Here is a 9,143-nt window from a genome sequence, read left to right on the forward strand (position 1 = left end):
TTCATGTCCTTGACCTCTTTTGTTTTGTTTGATGAGGAGACTTATCTTTGCAGAATAAGGACAGTAAACCCTTGCAAATACGTTTCAGGTACATTTTTCATTTTGTCAGTTGTCTTCTTTTACCCTTGGTTGTGCTTTTTTATTTTAACTGCATAGAAACATTTAATGTAATGAATCTATAAATTTTTGCTGAAAAGTATCATCTCATTATGGTTAGAGAATTTCTGCTGAGTGTTATAAAGCATGTCATAGTTTATATGTAGACTGATCCACTTAATAAGCATTTTTTCCTTATAAATAGGTGATTGATTGTCACAGGCTTTGAAGAGTCTTTGCAAACTAACATAGTCCCGAGGCTGTAACACCATAATAATAATAGCTACCACTTACTGCACACTGCCTGAGTGCCAGAAGATATGCTAGGTCTTTTATGTACTATATCCCTAATATTTAAGTTCAAGCAAAATATTATTATTGTCCACATTTCATAGATAAGAGGAATGATTTACCCAGGGTTACAGAGCTAGTTAGTGGCTGGATTGGAATTTTAACTCAAGTCTGCCTAAACTCCAAAGTATATACTTTTTCTACAGAGTTGGGCTTCTTGAGGCTTCAAATAAATTATACTGGTCCTAAAAGTTAAGTAAATATCTTCTACCAGAACATGAAAAGATGGTCTGTCGCCTAGTTTGACGGCTCTTGGTTCCTGAGAGCAGGGTAGATACGATAATGAGAAGTATGTAAACCAGCTGAAAGAAGGGTCTCCACTGTCTAGGGCAGAGGTTTTCAAAATGTGGTTCCCAGACCAGCAGCAGCAGTAGCATCACTTGGGCATTTGTTACAAAAGCAAATTCCCATGTCCCACTCCAGACCTACAGAATCAGAAACTGGGGTTGGGGCCCAGCAACCTGTTTTATATTTGCAGCTGATTATGATGCATGTTAAAATTTGAGAGCCACTGGTCTAGGGGAATTATTCTCTCTAACCATAATTTTTGGCTTTGTGAGCTTCAGCCGAATTCTCAGCCCTTAAGTGCAAAATAAGCATTATCAAATAGTGGCAAAAGCATGGAATCTAAAAAGAGCCAGTTTTTAGTCCAGTTTAATAATCATTTAAGGCAAGTTCACCTCCCTGAGCCATAGTTTCCCATCTCTAAAATGATTTTAATAAAAATCTATCTCCCGGGCTTCCCTGGTGGCGCAGTGGTTGAGAGTCTACCTGCCGATGCAGGGGACACGGGTTCGTGCCCTGGTCTGGGAAGATCCCACATGCCGTGGAGCGGCTGGGCCCATGAGCCATGGCCGCTGAGCCTGCGCGTCCGGAGCCTGTGCTCCGCAGCGGGAGAGGCCACAACAGTGAGAGGCCCGTGTACCGCGAAAAAAAAAAAAAAAAAATCTATCTCCCTACAAGATATTTTTTTCAGAATTAGTAAGATAACATGTATAGTGCCTAGCACCTTGCCTGGCTCCCAGGTGTTTGAGAAATTGCCTCCAGTTATTTTTCTTGCTAAGCAAAAAGCCCCTACCCGCCTTCTATTCTCAACTTCTCTTGTTTCTTGAATGTATTTTGCTGTCTTGTGTCTCTGGGCCTTTCTATTAGCTATTTCTACTGGATATCCCTACCTCCCACCCCTCCCACTAACGTCTATACATCCTTTAGATCCCTGCTTATAATTTACTTCCCCTGGAGGGGACTTTCTCTAACCCCCACTCCCCAGTCTCTGTACTCATAGCAGCATGTATTTCTCCTGTCACTACATATCAAAGTTTTTGGAAACTGGTTTTTGCCCAGTTTTGCAAAGTTTTTGCCCGTCTTCTGTATAAACTTCATTGGGCAGGTCCAGTGTCTTGTCTGTACCATATTCTAGGACCCAGTAAAGTTTCTCACACATTATAGGAGCTAATAAATTAATGTTGAATGAATGAATGGTGGCTGTCATTATTGCTGCTTCTTCATCATCATATCATCCAAGAGCAAGCTCTCTTCTCTGGCTTATAGTTTCTGTGCTGACTGCTTGTGATAATCATAAATAGATAGTATTAGGACCAGTGCCTGTTTTCTCCTTCCCTGAAAGTACATGTTTTGACCTAGGCTGACACGGTAGTTCACTGAGCTGCTTCCTAACCACTGATCTCTCTGTATCACAGGTACCTTGGGGGAGCTGTGTGCCTTGATGGGTCAAGTTCATCACATGCAGAACCCAAAATGGCAGCATCCTTCGGACCTCACCAGGCGGTGAGTGGGTGTTTAGAAGAAGGAAGAAAAGGGTAGAATTTTGCTACAGGAGAAATGTGGTAGGGCTTTGGTAGGGCTGTAATTATTGTTTAATTCCAGAGGTAGAAAAAGAAGTGATATAGTATAATAGAATAAGAATTGGACTGAAATTCAGGAAACCTGGGATCTAATACTGGCTTTGCACTTTTTAACTAGCTATGTGATTTTGATCAAATCACTTCATTTCTCTGGTCCTCACAACAGTAAAATTAAGATATTGGACTAATTGATGTCAAAGAGCCTTTCTAGTCCTGAAATCTTCTGGTTTCTTGATGTAGTGTGGTTTTACAGATTTATTCAGTTACTTGATCCAATTATTCAGAGACCTTGGAGTCATCTGTGATTCCTTTCTCTCTTATTCCATAGTCAGTGCATTAGCAAATTCTATAAGCTCTACGTATAATATATCCAAAACCTGATCATTTCTCAATCATTTTCACTTGGATTGTTGCAAGTCTCCTAAATGGTCTCCCTACTCCTGCCCTTGCCTGTCTACTGTTCTCAACTCAAGCAGCCAGAGAAATTCTTTTAAAGCATAAGTCAGATTCTCTCTTCTTTGCACAGAGTTTTCCAGTGGCTTCCCATCTCCATGATCACAAGTGCCTCTATGTTTTGGTCTAGGCTGACTTGGTTAGCTCACCACCCTCATCTCCTCTACTATTCACTTTGCTCACTCTGCTCTAGTCACACTGGATTCCTTGCTATTTCTGTTTTTCATACTGTTTAGTTTATTTATTTATTTATTTTTGGCTGCATTGGGTCTTCGTTGCTGTGCGCGGGCTTTCTCTAGTTGCAGCGAGCGGGGGCTACTCTTCATTGCGATGCTTGGGCTTCTCATTGCGGTGGCTTCTCTTGTCATGGTGCACAGGCTCTAGGCGCACGGGCTTCAGTAGTTGTGGCTCACGGGCTCTAGAGCGCAGGCTCAATAGTTGTGGTGCACAGGCTTAGTTGCTCTGCAGCATGTGGGATCTTCCTGGACCAGGGATCGAACCGGTGTCCCCTGCATTGGCAGGTGGATTCTTAACCACTGCGCCACCAGGGAAGTCTCTCCTTGCTATTTTTCAAGTATGTCAGACGTACTCCCACATCAGGGCCTTTAAACTTAGTGTTTTCTTTATAGTTGCCAAAATGACAGCAGTACTCGGAAAGGCAGTGTTGTGTAATAGTTATTAAATTCTGCAGTCAGATGTGAATTCAAATCCAGGCTCTTCTACTTACTCCACTCTACGACCTTGGGGAAGTTATTTTACCTGAGGCTTAGTTTCCTATCCTGTATAAGGAGTTAATGAGAGTACTTTTCTGGTAGGATTGTCATTAGGATTAAATGGTGTGAGATGTTTAAAGAATTCAGCAAGTATTTGCATATAGGGCTAGATAAATACCAAGTACTGTTAAAATTATTTTCAACCTGGGCTATTCCCCATAATCACCTATGGAGATGTCTAAAAATACAGATGTCCAGGGCTTGACTCAAGGGATTCTAAATTATTAAGTCTAAGGGTGGAGAGAGGGGCCAAGAATCTATATCTTTACATTAAAGCTTCCCAGGTGGTTATTAGGACAAGCTGGAGTTGAGAATGGGGTGAAATTATCTCAGAGGGTCCTGCTCAGAACCCCAGCCCAGTACACAACTAAAGGAGGCTCTCAAGAAACTTTGAGTCTGTTCAGTTTCTAAACTTGCAGTGTGATTCTCACGTGATGCTTACCTTCTCTGGGAATTTTATTCTAATTTTAACTGCTGTGTCCTGAGCAACCTTGAGCTGTGTCAGACAGTGAAGTCCTGTTGGAGGTACAGGTCTGATGCAAGCAATAAAATATAGATCCTGTTCTAAATGTTTCCAGAGGGAGAAAATGGGTTTTTCCTGCTTAAACATTATTATACATTATACATTGGGTTTTCTTAGAACATTCATGTATATGGACCATATCACCATAATACCTGTATGGGAATTAGGTGGCTTTGGAAATTGGAAGGAAATAGAACTTATAGTGTGACTTTCATATAAGGAAAATAATATAAAATTTCTAAAATTATGAGAATCGAAATATAAAATGAATATCCAATTTCCAAAAGTAACAGTATTCTTTAAATAGTTTTCTTGGCCTTTTTTGTGTACAAATAACCATTCCAGCTGAAACCCTCATCTGTCCTCTTTTTATTTTCCCTCTCTGCTGATAGAAACTACGCCCGGTTCCGACAGAAGTCTCTGCAAAGATACAGTCTGACTCAGTGGGTTGACCAGAACATGCGAAGCCACCATCGGTTCCAGCGTCTACCAGATTTCCCGTACAGTCCATTTGTCTCCTCCCATCAGCAGTGAAGGTCCCTATCCAGGGTCCTGTCCAGAGCAGCATCTCATCTTCTGCTGTTTTGTGCTTTGTAGATTTTGAAATTTATTTTTCACAACATTTTAATTTAAAGAACTCGTCACCTTTTGGAAATGCCCATTGCTGACTTGAAATTTTTTGTATAAGGTCCTTCCTGTTTATGTGTGTGTATGCATTTAAGCAGTGTTGAGTTGATAATAGTTTTAATTTTTTAATTTAAATTGAAGGTGGCTGCCGCCTGAAAGCCGGCATTAAGTCAAAACACCCAGGATCAAGCAAAACACCCACCTCTATGCAGAGGTGAAGTCTACTTCTGGTGCCCAAAAGAAATCATCTTTTAATCTCCTATGAGGAAGAGATTCTTTATCAGGCTGCAAGCCAGTGTTAATTATTGCTGATGACTTATAAATGGATACAAGTCACTTTTAACAACGCCTCTTACCTTTTTTATTTGAATCTCCGAATACCTGTCAGTATTTTAAAGTTGGTAATCCAGGACATCTGAAGTAGTTGAAAGGACAAATTAGAAGTGTAAATCTTTTCTTCTTTTTGTACCTACTAGCTGCCTTTATTTTTTGGCTTTTTTTTTCATTCTTCATTAAATTTATTTTGCACAATAGTGTTTACAAATCTTGTACATCTTAACTCTAACAGAAGACTGGTGACTAACAACCCCTGTTGATTTGTGATCTTGTGACTGTCTGCCTTCTCTGCCTTTCTTCAAGGATATTCCTTCTTTTTTCCCCAGTGAACTTAGGGCTCTACTGGCATATTCCTGTATCCTGTTAGACATAGATATGCCTCTTAAGAACAGCCTTACTGTGCTTTTTATTGAAGAGCCACCCACCCAGAGTCTTGACTCTAGGACAGGCCAGAAAGCAGTGCTATTGAGAGGTGTCAGTTGGTCTTCAGTTTCATCTGCTGAACTCCAGTTCAAGTATGAGTTGACGTGTTAGTGAGCTTCCATCCTGTGGGAGAGACTTTGGAGAAGCTGTCTTTTGTCTCCATTATTAGTTAATAAGAGGTGCCTTTTGATCCAGGATCTCCTTACTTGGTCAAACCTCTGATGTACAGTTTTACAAACCTACTAAAGTGAATCTAAAATAGTTTTGATTAAGCCTGTGCACAAAGCATTACCGGATCTTAAGGGTAATGCTATATGCAGCTATCTTAATGGATGTCTTAGTAGTTTGTTATTCTCTTTACAGACAGCTCTAGACATCTATTGGGAGATTTTGCAGTCTGGCATTTGTGCTGTTGTTCACTCTGTGTGACGGTTGTACCTAGTTGCTATAGCACACAGCCTGTGATACTGGGCTCATTGCCTCTGTCTGGTTTTGTTGTTCCATCAGCCCCATCTTTGTATGCAAGTAACCCATCTTAAACATCCTACCCTGCTTTAGAAACTGATTTGGGAGAAACTTGGTCATAGTTACCAGTAAACTTAGATGGATATCCCTAAGTGTTAACTATTTCTATCCAGTCAAGGATTCTCTTTTCCTTCGACATCTGGTTTAGAGTCTGGGACCAAAATGCAAAGGAGAAGTTCTGTTCAAAGGCAAGAGTCAAAATCTGTTATTTCAGTTGGCATTTCCTATATCAGTCACTTCTCCAGGTTTCCGTAAATTAGTATGATGGAGTGGGACAAACATCCACCTTTGGAACTATAGCATAGTTAGAATTAATTGTTGCTGGAATAATTAGCATTGCAGCTGTCTTGTTCCCCACAGATAGCCAAGGAGTAAAGGGACAGCCTTTTGCTTAGGCAAAAGTCTAAGACTCATGTTCCTGCCTCCCTGGTACAGGAGGGTTTAAGACTGATGTGTAATGGGAGCATCGCCTTTGCCAAATCAAATGAGTGATGGGTTAACGAGAAAATGTGACAATCACATTTCCTCTTTGCTCAGATAATTCTGTTTTTCAAGCTTTAGCAGCTTAATTAAATCTGTTGGACTGGGGGAGGAGAGAACTGTTCCCTAGCGGTTAACATGGTATTCTTTAAGAAGAAAAACAAAGCCAAAGAAAACTGATTATCAGGCATGTTCGCCTTAAAGACGGTAGTGGGTAGAATCTGGAGTTTTAATCTGTTTTTAAAAGCTACATATCTCACATTTAGTGTTGGCCTCTAAGTCTAATTTTCATGTAGAATTCTTGCCGTGTTTTATTTACATAAGCGTTGTGTGCATTTAACTGCCTACCTAGCTTTCTTTATCTGTGATGACATTCTCGCCACGGGGGTCTTGACAATGCAGAGTAGGAATGTGCTGTTTACATAGTTTACTTGTATATAAAGAGCCTGAAATAACCTTAGTTTTGCATCTAATGCAGGCCCCAGTTTACTTTGGTTGTTGTCAGGATCAATTATGAAAGTGAAGTTTGGTGCCTCCTCTTTATCATGTATTTCTCCTTGTAGCAGTTGTATTTAATGTCATTGCAAAGAAATAAAAGTTCTTGTCGGTGGCTTATGTACCGTGGCCGTCTATTGCGGGCTCTGAAGGAGGGCTTCTTCCTTCTTTGTGCAGGTAGGTTAGTGGGGTGTGGGAGGGGCGGCAGTTAGTAGAATGTGGTACCGGGGAGGCGAGGGTGTGTGCTCCCTGTTCTTTTGAGGGTAAATTACAGTGTTAAGAAAGGCGTTCCAGCAGTTAAGAAATGTTGAAATTGATTGGGATTAGCAGCTACATATAGTGCACATCAGGAGCGTGACATAGGGAGAGCCTTAAATATCACTGTGCTGCTGTTTTTGCAGAGGGGGAAAATGGCTCAGCCCCATCACACAGACACTGCCTCGCATTCCTTCCTGTGGCTGACGGCTGACCCCTGTGTCTCTCTGCCTCTCCAGAGCCAGCACTGATAAGGAAGAAACTGAGCTACCTGGGGCATTCTCCCTTTGAAAGGGATGTGAGAAACCAGAATTGATAGTTGTTCTTAACCCAACTTCTCCAGAAATTGTTCCTAGAACCTGGGGTGAAGGTTGGATAAGTGTGGGTAGATGTGGGAGACAGCGTTAGATCACTTTTGTGAACCGAAGCTTCTTAGACTCACCCCAGGAGCAAAGATGAAAAGGAAGGCAGTAAGAGCTTGTCACCTGTATTAGCCAATGCTTTACAGTCTCAGCTTGTGCTGAGACATTAAGTAGCAACATACTTGGATAGGCTTCTCTGTCCTGCTGTCCTGTAAGTTTTGTGGGGTTTTTTTGCGGTACGCGGGCCTCTCACTTTTGTGGCCTCTCCCTTTGCGGGGCACAGGCTCCGGACGCGCAGGCTCAGCGGCCATGGCTCACGGGCCCAGCGGCTCCGCGGCATGTGGGACCCTCCCAGACCAGGGCACGAACCCGTGTCCCCTGCATCGGCAGGCGGACTCTCAACCACTGCGCCACCAGGGAAGCCCTGTCCTGTAAGTTTTTAACATGTAGCCTACAGTCCAGGTGAAAGCCTCAATATAAATTTTCTAAATACTCAGCTGTTTAATATTCTTGTCTGAATCCGAGGGTCCCTTGACCTATACATACACATATCCATTTTGTCCTCTCAGGTGTAGGTGTTCCTTTGTCCAGTAATTGCTTATTTCCTTTTTAGCAATGTGTTATTGTAGGCCTCAAAGGTTTCAGAGACTAGGCTGGATTCTCTGAGCTGGTGGTGTCCTTTACCCTCAGTTCGTTTTATGTTGTGGAGAAGTGAGGAGGAGGAGAAATGGACCTTCTCTAAAAGCTCATTCTCTAAACAGCCTGTTGTGAACTTTTACGGGAAGAAAAAGTCCCAACCACCTAAAACTAGAAAGCAGAGTTTCCTGCTTTTCTAAGAGAAAACAATTATTCCTAAGCTGATTCTAGGGTATGCTTGTTTTGTAGGCCAGAGCACCTGTCAGGAAAAAAATGTCCACTTGTCACAGGAAGTATCAACTGGCCAACGGTGGAATTCCTTAATTAAAAGCTCCCGCCCTGTCACTCCTCCCCACCTGTCTTCCCCCTATGACAACTGGAACATGCCACAGACAGAAAAATCTGACCCTCCCAGCACCCATTGGGAAGCGGTGGAATGTAATCTTTTGGACAACCTTTAAAGCCATCTAGTCCTGAAATGCTGTATCACTAAGGAATTATTTGTATACAAAGATCTCCTTCAATTCGGCTTCAAATAACATTTGAGGGTTTGGGAGTATTGTACCGATGGAGCTTGGGGGGTGGGGTGTCCCATTTACAAAAGCATTTTGTTCTTGGAGGCTACTTTTTAAAAGCAAAATCCAAAATCTGTCAAATAGGTTTATAGAGGGTGAGAAAGTAGAAGTCTGAAACATTACGTGACTGGGGTGGTGAGATGTTAAATATTTCTGTAAAGGGTTGAACTAGAGATCATACAAGTGGGTTCGAAAGGAGGCCTACGCTGAAAAGCTGGGGTTGAGGGGACGACTGGAGAGAGGAAAGACTCGTGCCTCATAGAAACACCAGTCCTCCTTCCTTTCCGTAGACCCCGGGGTCTGTCTCCTGTCCCATAAGGAAACCCTTTGGCTCCTACTCTAGGTGGTGGGTGGGGTCTGGGAATCCT

At 42.1% G+C, this 9,143-nt stretch overlaps 1 protein-coding gene across 11 annotated transcripts in view; it reads left to right on the plus strand.

Annotated features, from left to right (window-relative positions):
• The window catches only part of S100PBP (S100P binding protein), a 32,172-nt gene extending 24,923 nt beyond the window's left edge, over window positions 1–7,249 (plus strand). For 9 of the 11 annotated variants that reach the window (XM_079917023.1, XM_079917017.1, XM_079917024.1 and 6 more), the window contains 2 exons: window positions 2,148–2,235; window positions 4,454–7,249. In XM_079917023.1, the coding sequence (XP_079773149.1) occupies window positions 2,148–2,235; window positions 4,454–4,595 (230 nt within the window). In that variant the 3' untranslated portion in view covers window positions 4,596–7,249. The remainder of the gene's footprint in view (window positions 1–2,147; window positions 2,236–4,453) is intronic. The other 2 variants (XR_013827630.1, XM_079917018.1) reach the window with 2 other exon arrangements.
• Window positions 7,250–9,143: the final 1,894 nt, after the last annotated feature.

This window comes from Stenella coeruleoalba (genome assembly GCF_951394435.1).
Source record: "Stenella coeruleoalba genome assembly, chromosome: 1".
NCBI classification, from domain to species: domain Eukaryota; kingdom Metazoa; phylum Chordata; class Mammalia; order Artiodactyla; family Delphinidae; genus Stenella; species Stenella coeruleoalba.